The sequence below is a fragment of the Cryptotermes secundus genome, unplaced genomic scaffold, assembly GCF_002891405.2.
Source record: "Cryptotermes secundus unplaced genomic scaffold, Csec_1.0 scaffold156, whole genome shotgun sequence".
In the NCBI taxonomy this organism is placed as follows: domain Eukaryota; kingdom Metazoa; phylum Arthropoda; class Insecta; order Blattodea; family Kalotermitidae; genus Cryptotermes; species Cryptotermes secundus.
Genome location: NW_019727089.1, coordinates 442,393 through 462,262, shown reverse-complemented (window position 1 = coordinate 462,262; position 19,870 = coordinate 442,393). Strand labels below are relative to the sequence as shown.

Below are 19,870 nucleotides of genomic sequence, written 5' to 3'. Positions count from 1 at the left end.
CATCTTACCTGGATCTTATTCTGCACCATCACCTTCAAAGTAGTCCCATTGGGAGCGCATGCACCGATCCCAGCGTTTCTGCCACTTCTCAAATGCATCATGGAAGTCTTTCTTTGTTAGGGTGTTTAGTGCCGTCTGCGTTTCCGCTTGAATTTCCTCAACCGTATCAAATCTTCGCCCCTTCAACTTGATTTTCATCTTGGGGAAGAGAAAGAAGTCGCATGGAGCTAAGTCTGGCGAGTACGGTGGGTGGGGAACAACTGCCATCTTGTTTTTAGCCAAAAATTCCTGCACAATGTAAGCCGTACGCGGTCGTGCGTTGTCATGGTGGAGTACCCAGTCGTTCGTGCGCCACTTCTCTGGACGTTTTCTCCTCATGTCCTCCCTCAAACGCCTTAAACATCGCGATAGAACTCTTTATTGACTGTCTGACTAGGAGGGACGAACTCCTTATGAAAAATCCCGTCAATATAAAAAAAAAAACACAGATCAACATGGACTTAATGTTGCTCTTAACTTATCGAGCTTTTTTTGGCCGAGGTGAAGAAGGGCTCTTCCATTGCGACGATTGCTGCTTGCTTTCAGGGTCGTAGCCACAAACCCAACTTTCGTTACCAGTGACAACCTTCGAAAGAAAGTTTGGATCCTCTTGAAGCTGTTGTTGAAGTTCCCTGCAGACTTCCAAGCGATGCTGCTTCTGTTCATTTTGCAGCAGTCGTGGCACAAACTTCGCCGCAATCCTCCTCATGTTCAGTTCCTCTGACAAAATTCGTTGACATGTACCATAACTTAGTCCCAAGGTGTTACAGAGGTCTTGGATGGTCAGTCTACGGTCTTGCAGAATCAGATTGCTAACTTTCGCGACATTTTCTGGTGTGCCAGTTGACGGCCGTCCCGAACGATCATCATCATCACTCGATGTTTGGCCATTTTTGAAACGATTATACCAATCGTAAGTTTGTGTCTGGCCTAAACTGTTTTCGCCAAAAGCTTGTTTCAACATTTGGTGCGTTTCTGCAGCGGTTTTCCCATGTTTAAAACAAAACTTTATACAGACACGCTGCTCTCTCAGGTCAGCCATAGCAAAACCGCAGACTCACGGAAACGCAACAATGGAAATACGTTCACCAACAAAAAACCAACCACTCAACTCGACGCTGCTTACCACACTGATTCAAGAACGGTGTGTGGGGATACACCTAGAGGTATTTCGATATACTCATAACCATTCCGCGCAAACTTCAAATTTCTGGAACTTTTTGATAGCACCACGTATATACTCGTAGACTTCCGTGTGGATTGGCATTAAGTCAGCTCCTGTTATAAATTTGCCGTCTCGCTAAAATGAGAAAAGTAACTGATTTTTATTAAATTCCAGTCTTACGGCCTACAGTTTATTAAACATGACAGGCCCTCAAATAAACATTAATTTTCAGACTTGCGTTTACATATACCTGTTTTTATAGATGTACGGACCACAGATTGAAATTATTCGATAAGAAATTCAACATGAATTATACCTTCAACCGTCCTTCGAGTCGGGGACTTCACCCGCATTACTTCCGGAAACGCTTTCATTTTCACAATCTGAACACGAACTACTTTCTATCTCTCACACAAAAATAATCTGGAATAGATCTTAATTGTACACGTTATCACACAAGACCCTGTTTAGAGTAACGCAAAGAATAATGAAAGATGCAAATTCTATACGTAGCAATATTATTGTTAAGAATATCGTTAAGACAGACAAGTCTAACGAAACAAAAATAGTTTGGAATGGAGAAAACATGTAACAGAGAAACTTGTGTGTTATACACTCTACGTATTTGCATTTCACCGTTAACTCTTGAGACTGAAAGAAATGGTTATTGGAAAATATTTCTTGTACAAGTAAAACAATATTAAAAAAGAAACCATGCACTTGCTTCACGTACTTTTCAGTCCTGAGGATGGAGATGTAAATTCTCCTGGAACATTGGGCCAGCCCCGAAAGGCAGAAGTCTACTGTTCAATGTTAAAAAACACTTTGAGGAAATCCTTACTTGGACTGAACTGGCTCAAAATCATTCAACATTGTCTGCAATGTATCTAAGTCTTGGTGTTTCCTGGTGTTTCTTGTTGCAGATGGCTACGAGTTTCCAGCAGGAAGCAATCTGGTTATCATACCATACATGTTACACAGACATCCGGATTATTTTTTGGATCCGGAGAAGTTCGACCCGGATCGGTTTCTGCAGGAGAACTCTATGGGAAGGCACCCATACTGCTATGTTCCATTCGCTGCAGGGCCCAGAAATTGCATAGGTACGTATGAATGTATGAAGGGTGGGCCTTCTCGGCCCTTGCACCGCGACCTCAGTGGTCTATTGTGCTTACATAGGTACGTAGATATAAGTAGCATGTAGCTTTAAAATTATGGCTCTGAGGAAATAACGTGTAGAGCAACCAGTTTGAAAAACGTACAGGTCAGAGAAGGTTACTTAACGAGGAATTTATACAACTCATGTGCTATTTCAAAGGCAGTCGAACAAGTTATATTCTTCTTGACATGCACATACGAAACAGGAAAGGAAATTAATTCCTTGGAGTAAGCTCAAGTACTTTTTGTGCAGCTGGTATACACCGCTGTTAGATATCCCGAAAGTTTATTGGATAAAGAAAAGAAATTTTGAATAGGATATCTTCTGAGTATGTATTTATTTTTAGCGCGACCGCCTCTGTGGTCAGAGTTCCTGGCTACAGATCCAGCGGTCCGGGTTCGATTCCCGACGCTACCAGATTTTCTCAGAAGTAGTGGATCTGGGACGGGGTCCACTCAGCCTCGTGAGGATAATTGAGGAGCTATTTCAGGGAAATAACAGCTCCGGTGTAGAAAACCGAAATTAACTGACGTGGGGATTCGTTGCGCTAACCACGCGACACCCTCTATCCGCTAAAGTTGACACTTACTTCGCAGACAGGCGGCGGTCGCTCGATCGGTATAGTTCACTTTCGGACTAAAACCACGGAGTTTGTTGTTTTTTATTTATTTTTGCGTATTTAAGAACAGTGTCAGTAGTTTATATTACGTAACGTCGAATGGTATGGTGACAAGTGAAGGCTGAACTGGAAGGAATGTGGAAGAACTCGGTCATGGGAATTTCAATGTACTCTCCCGGCATTGCTTGGAGGGATCGACGGCATTGCTTGGAGGGATCGAGAACACCCACGAAAGCTTTATTCATGAGAGTCGGTGTTCCGGCTGAGATTCGAACCAAGAACCATGAAAATATGTAGGAAAGATTACTGCCTGAGCCAACTGACCTCTGAATTCTTCAGAAAGGAGGTCGGTTAGAAGATGGCGGACATGTTGGGATGATAATAGAATGATTTATTTATATTCTGAGGATGGGACGTGGACTGAACTTAGTCAGGATTCCATATAAGCGGTGCTGAACCTTCTGGTTGTAACATTAGTCATGCACTCGGTCTGAGGACAATTCACCCAACGCTAGTTACTTCCACCATGGACACAAACTGAATACGCATGCTTTTTCAATCTTCAATCCCTCCGTACCGTGTGGCTTCAATTCAATGAAATAACGAAAGATTGTCATATTCAGTGTAGCAACAATGATTTGCTGTTTTTGTTTTCAGGCCAGAAGTTTGCCACCATGGAGATGAAGGCCGCACTCTCTGCCGTGCTTCGGCGCTACAAGCTCTCACTGGAAGACCCGAATGAGGAGCCGCGACTCGTTGCAGAGCTGGTATTGAAATCTGCCGGAGGAATCAGACTGAAGCTCTCTCAGTAGAGAACTGATTCGGCTGTCCCTTCTTCCTATTCAAAACTAATTCCGTAGTACACAGTAGTTTCCTTAGGTGAATAAGGAATTGCCTGCTATATGGAACACGAAACTTTAATCCTTTATTCACAAAAGGCCGCCACTGGATGCTAGTTTGAGACCGTTCAATTCAGTTCATATTTTGAGAACCACCTATGCGTTCGTAATCCAAGCTGAAGGTTTTCACGAGAACTCTTTAATTTATTTTCTCCCACGCGTAATATATGGCCTCCCAATATCAAGGATTCTGTTTTTCAGTCGGTTAATGAATGTGAACCAGTTGACGGAATGAGGAGTGGAGGGCGGAACCGAAGAACGTGGGAGAAAACCAGCCCTAACGGAACTTTGTCCACCATCCAATATGAATATACTTGAGGTCGAACCCGGGTCTTTGCTGGAAGCCGAAGACTAATCGCCCGAGCTCTTCCTTATTCTTTCACTATAGCAATAATACGCAGAAATCTCATATTTTGTAGGCCATCATTGTTTAATTCTTGTTCTTCCTTCAGAATGAAAGATAAAGCTCACACGTATATACTCGTACTTACTTTCCACATGCCACCTTATATAAACATTCGTTTCACTGTGACTGACACGTGGCATTTCGGCACAAGAAGCGACGAGACTGATTGAATGTTTAATAAAGCAGCAAGGTCTCAGTAGCCAGGCACCTAATGCATGATCTTGCAGCTGCCCAACGACATAGTGGGATGACATTGAAGATAAACTGTGATGTGTGAGGCGACTGGACTGCCGACCAAGACACGATTCCGAACACAAGTGTTGCGAGTTGACAAGGAGAATGCATGTCGTCAATCGAAGATACCGGACGATTTGAGGGAGACTCAAATATTCTTCCTGCATATACTATAGTTTCGTGCAATACAAGCGATCGAATATCCCACCTTAGTCTCTGCATAAAGTAGGCTTGGTAAGAGCCGCTGTTGCCGTTTTGCCGGATCGTTACTCCGTCAGAAAAGGAACCTGTGAATCCCTTGAACATTTAATTATGTACAGTCTAGTGTACTCTGTTGCACGTTAAGTTCTAAGGGCCTGAAATGAGTTCAGTGGCTCAGAACTGAATCCAAATGCGGGATTTTGTAATCATTCATGAAGTTTTAGATCCCATAGCAACAGGGAATTGCATGTGAACGTTAAATCCACGGAAGGTGGCCTATAATCGAGTGTTATTTGATATTCAACATATGCATCTGCTGTTCATTACAACGGCACAATATAATGCTGAGGTTTTGGAGTTAGGAATGTGAAACACGAAAAATACTTTTAAATATATATTTAATTTTTAACATGACATCATGCAACATTTATATACAGCTGTATAACTGAAACAAAACGTTTAAGAAAATAAATAGTTTGCCATGCTACAATTAAATATGCTTACAGATATCTTTATTGTAGCCCATGCAAGGAAGAATAGGGCTGAGTCCTCTTCCATTGTTTCTGTAAGTTCTGTGAGGTAGCCAGTGTAAGAAATATGTTGAATCATTTAACAAGTGTGTTGTCATTCTGCCAATCCAAAGATGACTCTTGCTGTGTTAATCTGGCTAGTGGCAGAAGGGGTAGTTGGGACAGGCTGCCGCGCTGACCCCAGCGGGGTACTTCTGGGCATGATGTCCCGGCAAGGGGGCCACTGGCACGTAGTGGCTGCAGTATGGGTAGTTGGGGCACGAGGAAGGACTCACCCCAGCAGGATAGTTGTAGCTGGCAGCAGCGGCGTAAGGAACGTACGCGTGGTATGCAGCAGAGTTGCAGTAAGGGTAGTTAGGGCACACACCCGGGTGCACCCCTGCGGGATACCTGTCCGATTGCGCCACTACGACCGCAGCGAGCATAACCTGCAGTGAACACACAACTGTATTAGCTGCATTCCGTCTGTCTTATTAGACAGTTACTTACACGTCGGTCAGTTATTCCTGACAACCCATAGCACTCACGCAATATCCTATATTGTCGCCAGGATATGGGTTTATTATCGAATGTACGCTTAACTAACTTCATGGAGCTGAGTCTTGCTTGAGAAGCCGCCAAGTGTGCAGCTACTCAAGAACTTACCAGCATTTTATCAAACCCGAAGGTTCAGTACCATGTTCACAAGATCCCACCACTGGTCTCTATCCTGAGCCAGATGAAGCCAGTCCATACCATCTCATTCTATTTTTCTAAGATCCATCCTAATACTGTCCACCGACCTATGTCTTGGTCTTCCTAGTGGTCTCTTTGTACGCTTACCTACATTAATTATACATTTGACTGGTGTTTTGAGTCCCTCAGCCACTCAAGAAATTCACAGGAGCCCAACACTGGCCCCTGTCATGAGCCAGATGAATCAGTCTACCTGTATGTTTCTATACAATGGAATCAAACTTCTATTTTTCAGTTTGCAGCAATGGATTTTATCGCTGGATTGCGGGCAGGCAGAGCTCTCAGTTCTACACAGCATTCGGGCCACGATTTTTACTGTTTTGCTTTGAAAGTAGCAGAGTTTAATGCAAGAATGTGGACACGATGTGAGCTCTCATAATACACAGTTAATGTAACAAACACAGTGTATTTCAGAACAATGTTAAGAGTAAAGATTAATTTCATTTCCTGTAGGAGGGACGATAAATTTCAACGTTTTTCTTTCTCATTATTCTGCTTGATTCGGAGACGACCGTCCATATAAGGCTCTAGCCATTTACGGGAATTTGATTCTACTTTGTTATGGGTCTCCAAAACCGTTGTTTATATAACTGTAGAGAGAGAAAATAGCTACATCCGTATAGAAAATTTACCCCTTGTTTTCCATTAATTTATTGACACTCGTGAAGTCTGTCCTTTCTCTTAGTTTCGCAACAAAATGTCCTGGTACTTGAAAATATAATTTTTATTCTTCTACTTTTAATATTTTTTAAATCCAAAAATTCTTCGGATAATTGTCTTTGTATTAAACATATAAGCCCATAAGAAGAGGACTCGTGGTAGGTCAAAATTAAAATTCTCTGGACTCTAGCTCATAAGAGACTGGAAATACACGTAAATATAATAAAATAAAATGCACAATAATTTAAGAGCCTGTGACATCACGTTCGTTAATGTAACTCAATTGCACACTTGTATGAGATGTAAATTATATTCACGCGTGAAAAAGGCATTATATACATATGTTGTAATTTTATTACGTAATAAATAAATTTAGATACGAAACTTATGGCGTGGAATCGAAGTACGGTCCACTAGATACCGGAATTTCAGCTGACAAGGAAATGGAGCTACAGTTATTTGCATGTCAAGGCCGTGTCATAGCTCTGGCGGGCTAGTCGCTGTCTTCCCACCGCGGCGGCCCGGGTTCGATCCAAGTACAAGTCATGTGGGATTTGTGGGAGACAAATTGGCGTTGAGGTAGGTTTTCTCTGAGTACTTCAGTTTACCCTGCCAATTCTCATTCAACCTACTACTCCACACTCATCATCTATCATCCGGGGCTGGTACAATTGGCCAGTTAGTGGCCGACGTACCAAGTGGACGCAAGAAACTAAAAAAAAAAAACTATTTGTATGTGGATTTACTCTGACCCTCCCGGCTCAGTAAATGGAAATGAATCACAATAAAAAAATAAACCAGTACGGGAAAGTACCGTTTGGTTGAATTGCTCCATGCGTTGCTTTATTCAAATTTATGTAACCATTTTACGTCAAGGACTCCATATACGTTGATACTAGCGCCGACACAATATATCCCAATATCTTTTACGAGATTTGAATCCGTTCTGGTGGAGCTCGCTCACGCTGATACATGTTTCTGTACCGTCTTCCAGCTCTCTCACCCGCGTCGGGATATGCATTGCGCCACGCGACACACAGAATTGTCTGTAGGAGCATCCAGCACGCGTCGCAATCCGCATCGCTAATGAGAAACTTAATGCACATATCAGGGCATATGATACTGTTACCACAATATGCCAACTAAATAATAAACTAACTCTATGGAGCTGAGTCCTTCTTGAGAAGCCACCAGTTGCTCAGCTACTCAAAAATTTCCCAATATTTTATGGAACTCGTATGATCATTACCGTGTTCACAAGAGCCCTTTACTGATCCCTATCCTGAGCCAGATTAATCCAGTTCATACCACCCAGTCTTGGTTCCCTAGGGGTCATAATATTACCCTCCCACTTGAGTGTGTCTTCCTAGAGGCATCTTTTCTACCAAAATCACTTATTCAATCCTGTTCTCACCATGCGTGCTGCATATTCTGCCCATCTTATCTCCCTTGACTTGATCATTCAAACTATGCCAAGGAAACTAAATAACATAATTCAATAGATCACTGGTCAAATATTATATTCTTTAATTAAATTGTTATTGTGGGGCGTTTAGATTTGTTGATTTAACTGAATGAACGTGAACTCACATGTTTTTAATTTCCACAGGGCTACATCATGTAAGACAAAGAGGGAACACACTCAAGATGCCTGTCTTCAGGTACCTATCTAACAAACTGCATGGCATCACATTTAGGGAGACCATAGCCTTAACACTCACCACAACGAGCAACTCACACCTGACATAAGCAGCGAAAACACTCGAATTTCATTCTTAATTCGACCTCCTCACTTGTCTGAGACATGGCCTTACAGTTCGCCTACAAACCTGATTATTTGATTATTCCCAAGGTTTTCAGCACACCCGATCTACCGTGTGTGGTCATTTCCCAAGCCTGCTCTGAGACACTCACCAACTTGAAGAACATGTTGAGTAAAGCAAAGCCTCCAGATCGACACCAGATTTAGGAGTGTGATTTTGTCACAGCAAGTGTACAGTTTTTATACTGTATTCAGCAGAACGCCATCTTAAATTCGGAAAGCAAATAATAAAAGAAACAACACAATGAAATGCCACAGCAAGACATACACGCCAGGTAACTTACCGCTCCATTGCCTCCTTCATATAAAAGCGATCTATGTCGCTGTGAGGAATAGTGCTCTTTTCAAACAGGGATTTTTATTAAAGATTTCTTTTAAGAGAAATCTCCCTCCCATTTGGGTAGCATACGATATTATATTACTTTCATATTTCAAGACCTGTAATCCTGGAGAAAATTACTGTTCAATATTCTTGTAAAATGTTGTGTACCGATGTAATATAAATATAAAATATAAACAAATAAATAAATAAAATATAAAAGAAACGTATAATGGAGTTTGTTTACGTAAATATTTGTGTAATGAAGTCCCAGTTAAGAAAATGCCATATCACAATTCCTTTCCAACTTCGATTTAGAATAAAATATGATGATCGAAGGAATTCAGGGGTATCTGGAATTAAACGGGACACATCTGCTTCTGGTCTGTACTGACGAAGTTACTTTTTAGGCGAAAAAATAAGTAATGTAAAGAAAGACACAGAAACTCGTAAACATTATTAATGAAGCTGCTACTGAAAAAGGCTTAAAGGATAAAACTAGCAGCCTGTAGATATCCAGGTATCTCGACAAAAATGCATGAAAAGTGTTATATAAATATAAATAATAATTTCTTAGAAAAGTATGCAATATTTGAAAGCGAAAGTAACAGATCTAAACTATATCCAAGGATAAGTCAAGACTAGACAGTATGCAGGGAATTCTCTGTCACTCAGCTCAGAACTGTGTGCTCCTCTCTTCCATCTAAGAATCTAGGAATCACAATAGAATTATAATCTCTTTAATTTATTCCGTCACTACAATATGTAGTATGGACACATCTTGCAACACGTTTCCGCCCATTAAGCCACCAACACGTGTTTGACTTCTTATATTCGTATGTATTCTTCTGCTAGTATTCCTACATTAGCCAATGTTTATATATTGGAACACTGGACTCTTAGCAATATATAATGACGTTATATATAAGGTGTTCACCTGTTATATTAAATATTAATTGTTAAAATGTTAAATTCTTAAAATTAAGTTAAACGTATATAGGTTTACTTATGTTTTGTCTGGCTGTAGTAGTTGTGTGTAGGTATGTCACTTCTACCGCGGTAATTCTATGGCTTTCTTCTTGATCTTGCATTGATGTAGTGCGTGTTTTGTTGGCTTGCAGGTCTGTGATTGTGTCTTTTGTGTTCCGTGTATTTGGGACAAGTATTGTGTCTTGTATGTGGTGGTTGTGCATTATAATTCTATCCGTCGTTTTACATGGATGTTCAGCTTGGTTTCTCACTTTAAGGGATGAACAAGAAATTGGAAGTGAGTGAGAACAGTGTGCTGAGAAGAATACTTGGACGCAAGAAGGAAGAAACGATAGCATGAATAAGAACAGTCCATAATGAGGCCCTTTCTAGTTTGTACTGTTCGCCAAATAGACCTGCCCTTATGGTGATTAACTCAAGGATAAGAATAAATGGGATATGCAGGACACATGGGAGAGCTAAGAAATGCATAGAAATTTAGAGACCTAAGAGTTTATGAGAAGGGATCAAATATTAAAGGGGAATTGAAAGAACCACGGCGTGAACAATGGATCGGATTCGTCTGATTTAGGACAGCAACCACCGTCGAGCTGTTGTGAACACAACAAAAATATCGTCTCTGAGAATTTCTTGGCAAGCTTAGCGATTGTCAGCTTCTCAAGAAGGACTCTGTTCCATCGAGTTAGACTTGCAAACATATGAACTACTATAATGAGAACATCTTACTACGTATCAGCCAGTACGGATAAATAACGGAAGCAGACTGGCCGCTTGCACTGCAGTCACAGCCTTCTATTAAACCAGTCTACTGTTCCGTGCCCTGAAATCATGCATATTAATTTATAAATGATAACATTAAATGCGGCTCTAACTTGACTTGCTTTCAAATCTCGTGTGTGAACATAGAACGCTTCTGTTTGAAGGCATAACATAACAATAGTCCGGGATATGCTGTAGGTATTTCACACGTTTAGGGAGATTATCCTGAGTAATACTGCAAAAAGGAGCTACAGCACCCTGTTCTTCTTCTTGACAAGTCTCAACAAATACCAGTAAGTTAGTGAAAAGCAATTTAAACGGTTTTGTTTATTTTTCGTCATTTATGAGCCATGGACCATTCGGAGCAGGTCATGAACTCATAACAGGATCACTGTCAGTAAGGCGCGTGTTGGAGAGAAATTGGTGAAAACATCGTTATATAAACGTGGTTTCGGTTGGTGCGCACTGCGAAACGAATATGTAAACCACTGTGAAAAGTGTGAAAAGTGTGGTTAATATAGCAACCATTACATAAGAATATGTATCTGTTAGCAGCTGCTGTTAACGGAGCTGCGAATTTCCTTGTCCTTACTGTCACGTCCATTAAAACCGGAACAGCTGGGACACCAAAGCAACAGTTACGGATTAGGTACGGAATTTACCGGCTGTCGGTCCCACTCGGCCTCATAAATCTGTACCGAGGATCATTCCCGGGGGTCAAAAAGGTCGAAAATTAAAGCTGATCTTCCACTCATAATCAAGAGCCGAGGTTAAGAAAATTCGGCCTTTTCCTCCTCCGCCAAGGTCAAGAGGCAGCTTTGCTACTACCGCACACATTAGAATCTGTCTCTGTGGGGTAAAGCCGACAGGAGTGTCCTCTCGTATTCAGTGAATTCGATATTACGCTGATGTGGAGAAATCTGGGCGTGATGAAGAAGCGTAGTTTTGGTGTGCGTTGGGTGTCACGGCTGTTAGTATCCTCAAGGACATGACATTCCTGAGATGAATTCCTTGATCTTTAAAAAAATGTCACGAATAAGACGCATCTTGTTAAATTCTTGAGTTTCACCCTCCACCAATATTTCAATTGTTGTCTAACAGAGATTCTTCTCGAAATAAACTCCACCAGAAAGTTCAAATTCATTTCGAGAGGCAAAAGGATACCCGTACATGGATCTCTGTTTAACCCGGGTTACGTCATCCCCACTTGCACTGACTGAGCAGTTTAAGTAACACTGCATCGAATGAAAATATTAGACGAAATTAATATATAATTGTAATAATAACTAGTGATTCGAATGGTGCACTTCTCAGCATTTACCAAGAGAACATGAAAAGGACAAATGCACATTCCATCCCATTACTGAGGTTCGAATTTAGAGAATATTATCCCTATGTACGTATTATACCGCACTTCTAACCTGTCAAATTAACGTAGCTGGAACTTTAATCAAAACGTAGAGCGTAATTTAAACTAAACCCATGTCCGTTAATGAAATGGTGGCAGGTATCTTGTGAAGCTGCCAGTTGTGCAGCTGCTCAAGAACTTCCAAGCATTTTATGGAACCTAAAGGTCCATTACCGTGTTCAAGAGAGCCCTCAACTGGTCCGTATCCTGAGCCAGATCAATCCAATCCATACGATCCTATCTCTCTAAGATCCATTTTAATAATGCCCACCCACCTACATCTTAGTCTTCCTTCTGGTTTTTCCCAACAATATCNCCCATTCGTGCTACATGCTCTGACCATCCTGCCACATTGGCATTATTTATATTTACAATTCTTGACAAACTTAGGTAAACTTCCAATTGAGGGCTTTTGTAGCTGAAGAGAGCGTCAAAGCGTCAGTTCCATGACACTTTTCCTACGGCATGTCAGGATAACGCTGATAATCTCAAACCCAGCTTCAAGTGCTAACTGAGAAACAGAGGGTTCTCTGTTGACATTAAGACGTCATTACATGGCGTTTCTCTGAATTATAAAATGACAAAAGTAGCCTAAGGATCCTCCAGCTGCTCCTGTGTTTACTAAAGACCACAGCATTAACGGAACGTTTCAGGAAAATATACGTGGAACAGGAATTAGCTTACTCCATAGCTCTAGTTCAGCCAAACGCAGCACTGACAGCGCTGAGAAACACAACGCAGAACCCTTCAGAGCCAACGCCGAAGAGAACGCAAAATCCTACTTAACAAATGGGAACTAGTGATTATTGTCTGTTACAAACAGCTTACCGTGTCACGCATCGTTCTGATATACAGACAGACCCGACTTGTATTGGCTACATGACATAAATCAGATACAGTGATAAGAGAAATGTTGCAACTGGATGTCATAAGGCTGAAAACAGCAAACGAAGATTAATTCTTACGCTGTATAGTTAACACACTGACACACTATTCGATCTTATCTTCTCAAGATACTTACATGAACGCAATTCAAACTTTCCGAAATAAATGTCGTTAAATTATCACAGAACTTCCTATTAAACTTAGGCATTCGTCATTCAACAAATCTTCCATCAGTGACGTTTTACTTACTTATTCATTCATCATCAATGGCTCTACAGCCCTTTGTTGGATCCTGGCCTCTACTTCAGTTTCGTAATCTTTTTTACACAGTCGGTAGGCTGTGCCGTACCTCAGGCGGTTAGTCGCTGGCTTCCCACTGCTGCGGTCCGGCTTCGAGCCCGGGTCGGGTCATGTGGGATTTGTGGTGAACAAAGTTGCGTTGGGGCAAGTGTTTTCCGAGGACTTCGGTTTCCCCTGTCAATCTTGATTCCACCAGCTGCTCCAGAATCACCATCATCCATCACCTGCGGCTGGTACAGTAGGTCAGTAGTAGCCGCAGTACCAAGTGGACTCAGTCTCACCCCAAGAATAATAATAGTAAAAAATAATACACAAACGGTAGGAGTCCTTGGACGGGGGATCAATCCGTCTCAAGACCGCTACCTACACAAAGGGCAACACAAACAAAGAATAAACGCACATACAAACATCGAACCAACGATTGTGTTGGAGCGAGCGAATACAGTTCATGCTCTACACGCACGGTCACCGTGATCGGCAGTGAAGATTTATAGCCATCGAAGTAGCAAAGAGTAGGTTGACCACAGAGCCTTGGATCATATTCCTGACACACAACAGATTACAATTACAAACAATAGAATGAATACATCAACAGGGCTGCGAGCTTGACCTTACCTGACCCCATCCTGCTGCCTGAGGACCTGCAGCCACGGCGTCATTGGCCGACGGATATGGTAATTCCATTTCGATGAAATTTGCACGTACCCATCTGAGGTATGTGTAGTCAACATTATTCACGTCCACTTATCGTTCGCCGCCCCTCCTGCTCTGCCTCACGCATTTTGCAATGCTGACGCATATGTCTGCCGTGTCACAAACATTAATACATGGCACTGCCACAAGGAAGTTTTCTATTACATCCGCACAACGATCAAGAGTTAAAGAAATAATGCACACACTAACGAAGTCACAGATCGTAATTGTGTTTTCGAACATAAGTTATTGCATGAGGTTTAAAGCCAGTGATTGTCTTCCATCAGAACACTATAAATACCAAGAATTTCTGGGGTTTAGGACTTTTTCCAGACGTTTCGGAAACTGTATCCGTTTCCGTCCTCAGGTGACTGGGGGGGGGGAAGACACCGACTCAGTTGGGTCCCCTAGAAAGAACTAACCACAATCACTGGTCCAGTGATTCAAGTTTGCTCTTTCTAATGGACCCAACTGAACGGGTATCTTCTCCCCTCACCTGAGGACGAAAAGGAAGTCCAGTTTTCGAAGCGTCGTGTTTTCTACTTTCTAGAATATCGGACGATGGAAAAAGTCCAAAAACCCAATAATTCTGAGTTTTATACAACCCTCTAGAACGTACTGTAAATACAGATTTCAGTCCGTAGTCGTTCAGTTCCCTTGCCTAATTCCTATCAGCCACAACACTGATGTCTTCCGTGGACTTCCCTACGGAGAAACTGTTGAACACGTAGCCTACCTGCATAGCACATTTCCTGGTCAAACGAAATTACGCCGACTTTTTAAAGTGTGATTTGCCAAATGCCGGCAAATGGGCCTAAAATACTGTTTTCTTCACAAGAATTTTAAACAAAGTCGAATTCCATAATACGCCAACATAAATTTGAAATAGATGTTCGGGCGGCTTATTTAAGAAAATACAAGGTGGTTCAAATATGACCGGGACTGATTGGTGTGTAAACAAGCCGCACTGCGCAGTAGCTGTGCGACCTTGAGAGAGTGAAGCCATAACCTCCACCCTCCCTCCTGTTCGGGTTAGAACCTGTTCAGTCCTGTCTGGGAGTTGCTAGAATGATGAGCGCACAGAAGATACCGCGGAGCGTGGAACAACGCATTGTGATCAAATGCCTCGTTGGAGAAAACGTCCCGTCCGCTGAAATTTACCACAGACTCCAACAACAGTATGGGGAAGAGTGACTTTCACGGACCCGTGTGTTTGAGTGGTGTAAGTGCTTCAGAGAGGGCAGAGAGCGCGTGGAGAATGAACCGCAGGATCGTCGGCCGCGAACATCCGTCACCGAGCAAAACATTGATCGTGCAGACGCGCTTATTCGTGAGATGCTGTCCATCAGTGTTGCTAGTGTAGAAGACATCTTGAAATACCACCTGCACTATCGCAAGGTGAATGCATGGTGGGTACCACGCACTTTGACGGACGTGAACAAAATGGTGTGCATGCAAGCTGCCAGTCGTCTCCTACAGCAGATTGAAGACGAACGTTCTTGTGGGACTGGCAGGGGGTTATCCATGTAGACTTTCTGACAGATGGCAGAACAGTCAATGCAGCTTATTACTCAGACCTCCTGGCAACAGACGTGAAGGAAAAGACCCGATCCAAGCGGAAGACACGTGGAAAGCGGGTAGCCTTCCTTCAAGACAATGCACGCCTCCATACGGCCAAAACAACAATAGAAGCCCTCAGGGGAAATGAAATGGAACCTTCTGACACATCCGCCGTACAGTCCCGATTTGGCCCCAAGTGATTTCTACCTGTTAAAGGCTCAAATCAGACTTGCAAGGCATGCAGTTTGTGGACAACGACGCCGTCATCCAGACTGTTCGGGAGTGGATACGCCGCCAACCACGTCTTTTTTTTAAAGGGCATCAGGATGCTTCCAGAACGTTGGAAAAAATGTGTTGACTCCAGAGAGGAGTACGTTGAAGACTGACATGTGCAAGTAAGTGTTTGGCAATTATGTTTAAAAAAATCAGTCCCGGTCATATTTGAACCACCTTGTAATAAAATGGACCTAAACAAATAAGTTTCATGGCAAGCTTCTGGAAGTTGACAGTCGTACTGAAGGACAGTTTCCACATCTTTCCCTTCAAAAGGAACAAAATTTGTGGCTCTTTGTAAGAATACTTGCAGCACACTACTTGAAAATACTGTGACGTGCTGAGCTATGGATGACGCCCCTCCCCCCCCGCCAGCCGTGATGCGCCGAGCGAAGCCGAAGCGAGCCGATGTTAGCCGAGTCCTAGCATCCTGGTCGCTAGGCAACGCAAGTCAACAGCGGTGACGTCACCAAGTAGTAACAGCGGTTACCTCCGCTAGCGTTACATAGCAACACAGCGACATAGCAACAAGGGTGCCTGTTACGTGGCCGTATTGTCCGATCGAGGTTACATACGGAGCAGCGAAGGCTATTCACAGTCAGTTGTACTGAGTTGTACTGTAACAGTCGCCGAGTCGAGACGTAGAGTCAGCCAGTCAGTTGTATTCTGGCATTGGGAGTGGACTAATTGTGATACTGCAGATAGCAGTAATCGTAAAACTGTAATTTGGGTGATTGTATGAGCGAATGTGAAATAAAATTCGCTACACCGAATACATCGAGAATTTATTTGTCGCGATATACGCCCGATACGCGACAATACGTATCTTTCATTTTGTACCCTGGTCTCATTCTGACAGTAGCAGTAGTAATGTTATGCAGGTCACATTCACGAATCCGGCCATTTTCATAAACAAATTACTGAACTCGGAAACCTTAATAAACCTTTTTCAAATATACACTTGTAATAAACCGGAACCGTAGAAACTATTTTACAGAATACGTCACTTTCAATGGATACTCATAAAAACAAGAAAAACAGTACAGGTCACGGACACAAAGCAGAACTATCGGAAGTGCACGTGACTGACCGGAACCGGAATTACTTGAATTCGTCTTTCAGTCTTCACACTATCTAAAGGTAGCAGATATCCACTCTCGAATGACTTTCACTATGCTCCACAATATTTTCCGACATCTTGTTTTAGAATGCAATGGAACAACTTTTAAGATGTCTAATACTATAGAATTAGACCTAAATTTGGGTTATCGCAGTGCGCAATCCAATTAATCCTTTACAGAATTAGAACTTAATATATTTTGTAATTCTATAAACGTTGGCATTAGTTTCACGTGAAATGTGTTCTTACTTAAAACATCTCGATAAGTACACAGACCCGTACATCCGATTATTGTTGATGAAGTTGTTTTTATGCCTAAGCAACGGACAATTAAGTCTGATGGAAGCACGCATCCCGACCGTAGTCGCGAAAGAGAGACAATTGTTAGCTTCATCCTGAAACCACTTCACCCCGAACCTCCTCATATGAGCCTGGGTTAGTCCATGAGCCCATCTTGGCTCTGTAGCGTTATACTTTTTCTTAGGTCGCCAATCAATTTCTGGCCGAACTACTCAAACGTCTAGTGGTAGTGCCTTACAAAATACATGTATTTTTTTATTGCTAGTGGGGTGGGTCTAAGTCCCTTGTACTGTGGCCACTTCTGGCCTATTGTACCAGCCCCAGATGATAGGTGAACGTGTTTGTGGAGTAAGTGGTGGAATGAAGATTGGCAGGGGAAACCGAAGTACTCGGAGAAAACCTGCCCCAGCGCCACTTTGACCAGACCCGGGATCGAACCCGGGCCGCCGCGGTGGGAAGCCAGTGACTAACCGCTTGAGCTATGGCGCAGCCCTCACAAAATACACGTAAGTCGCAGACCTACTTAACCCAGGCATACAGCACATTGCTATACAACGTCCCTAGCATAAAGCAGACCCCTTACAACGGAGAAAATAATGGCTTACTAATCAGTTCTATTGGCAGTGGCTCAAGAAATACACAGATTGCATTACAGAAATTATACTAACCAGGAGTAATCGTCGGCTTCCCACCGCTTTGGGCCCTGACCGATTCCAGAGCAGGTCATGTGGGATTTGTAGCGGACAAATCATCACTGTGGCGGGGTTTTCTTAGAGTACTTCAGTTTTAGCTGATAATTCCCATTCCACTAACTGCTCAACATTCGTCGACGCTGATTGGTCTTGATGCTGTGAGCGCTGGAAAACAACCAGATACAAAATAAAAGCCACTAGTGTTTGGGCGGAGCTCAACAGAGCAAGCAGTTTTATTCTCTCTTCTTTTTCATATTAACTCGTAAGGTTTGCAGAAAATAGCGATTTGCTGGCCAAGCAAGCCTGTACTCGTATGTGGTGAATATGCTTCTGCAAAAGACGTCAAGAGTTTGCACCGAAATGCCCACAGGTGGCATACCGGGATACAAACACACACTTTCTGGTTATAATCCAGACAGAAATTTGTCGCCCAAACGTTGTATTACTGACCCTACCCACTTCCGGTAGTACACCATTTCTGTTTTCTTAATAATGGCTTGTTGCGTGTCAAACATCCAAGTCCTGAGGGACAAAGGGGGAGCAGTGTCATGAGACATTTCATGTCTGTCTTTGTAATCGACTCCATGTTCTTCGTATATTCATTCTGTTATTTACCCTGAAACACGAATACAAACAGCTATAAGGCAAGGACATGTGAAGCTGTCCCTGTGCTTCATTAATTGGGCACTGCGCCATGAAAGACGGTTGCGGGAGTGGACGTATAGATCCACGTATTCTTGACTCCGGCACTAGTTTGAGTAGAATTGTCAGCTTCACGTCCCGGCCGCTTTACCATCGGTACCCGTTGAATAAGAAGCTGGGTGGGCCCCGCAGACAGTCTGGACGACGTAGAGGAGAAAAATCCTGTCCCTACCAGGACTCGAACACCGGCCCCTCGGCCGCCCAGGCAGTCGCTATTCAGACGTAACAAAATAAAGCAGCATCTATCCATATAAACGTGTTGTTCCTCGGCTTATGCATATGCTACGTATTAGCTGGTTTCTCTTCTGTTAGGATTCTTAGCGGGCACAGCGCCTTCTCCTCGTCACAGCGATGTTAAAGTAACCAAGCAAAGAAAACGAGTGGTCCCTTGTGCACCCGCATTCTGAAACATGGAACACACAGCATGAGGGAAAAGCTAAGATATGTTAGTTTATTTCTAGCAACAGCAATGAACATACTGTTGGACACTGTTGCTGACGTCACAAAGAACGTAGCGTGGTCTTGGTTCCTTGGAATTCCAGTATCTTAATTTGAGTCGCCAGTTGTGACTCACGGCACAAGAATACGTCATATGTTGTTGCTCGCATCAGCTACACCGACAGAAAACCGGAAAGGGGTCGAGGTTTGTTATGCAGAGGATGGACAAAAATATGGAAACACCTCGTGAATTTCATGCCTGAATTGAAGTGTTTATTTTAGCGAAGTTTGTAGGTGACGCTGTTGTATCTGCCTAATTCCACTCCCAGTACAACCTCCGCAGTACGTTGCAAGCTTAATTTGTTGTCGAGACAGTGTTCTGTGCAGTTTCTAGTGCAGCATGTCAAAGCTAACAGAATTCGAACGCGGGCAAATTGTTGGGGCCCGTGTGGTGGGTGCTTCCGTAACCAAGGTAGCCGATGTTTTTGGCATTTCGCGAGGCACACTATCCAAGATGGTTGAGGCACTATGCTACAAGCCGGAAGGTCGCGGGTTCAAGTCCCGATGAGGTAATTGGATTTTTTTCAGTTGATCTAATCTTTCCAGCCGTACTATGGCCCTGGAGTCGACTCAGGCTCTAACAGAAATGAGTACCAGGAATTAGTTAAATAATTTTCCTGGGGAGTAAAGCGCGGCCGGCGCGTAAGGCTGACAACCTTACCGCCATCTTTGAGCCGATTGTCTAGAAGTCTAGATAATGTGGGACCCTCAAAGACTCACAACCCTATGGACCTTCACGGCCTGATACAGGGATAGCTTTACTTTTTACTTTACAGTATCCAAGATTATTACCGCATCCGATAAACACCAGCGTGGACGGAAATGTGTGTTGAGTGATCGAGACAGACGAACATTGCGTAGGATTGTGACGAAAAATAAGAAGACTACAGCTGCAAAAGTGA

General features: G+C 42.9%; 2 protein-coding genes across 2 annotated transcripts in view; one reads left to right on the top strand and one right to left on the bottom strand.

Moving 5' to 3' along the window:
• The window catches only part of LOC111864303 (cytochrome P450 4C1), a 71,471-nt gene extending 66,254 nt beyond the window's left edge, over window positions 1-5,217 (top strand). Inside the window, exons 21-22 of the mRNA XM_023851447.1 lie at window positions 2,128-2,307; window positions 3,640-5,217. Of these exons, the coding sequence (XP_023707215.1) occupies window positions 2,128-2,307; window positions 3,640-3,794 (335 nt within the window). The 3' untranslated portion in view covers window positions 3,795-5,217. The remainder of the gene's footprint in view (window positions 1-2,127; window positions 2,308-3,639) is intronic.
• LOC111864304 (cuticle protein 1-like) lies at window positions 4,941-17,937 on the bottom strand. The gene is made up of 2 exons (XM_033751384.1): window positions 17,745-17,937; window positions 4,941-5,680 (listed from the first exon to the last, which is right to left on the bottom strand). Exons 1-2 carry the CDS (start codon window positions 17,826-17,828, stop codon window positions 5,390-5,392), a joined length of 375 nt encoding a protein of 124 aa, XP_033607275.1. The 5' UTR covers window positions 17,829-17,937; the 3' UTR covers window positions 4,941-5,389.
• Window positions 17,938-19,870: the final 1,933 nt, after the last annotated feature.

Excerpts from the sequence above, each read along its gene's own strand:
- LOC111864304 (XM_033751384.1), bottom strand. The coding sequence starts at position 17,828 with ATGATTTGTCCGCTACAAATCCCACATGACCTGCTCTGGAATCGGTCA. Across the intron at positions 5,681-17,744 it reads GAAGCCGACGATTACTCCTG|GTTATGCTCGCTGCGGTCGT; the intron begins GTTAGTATAATT and ends TGTTCACTGCAG.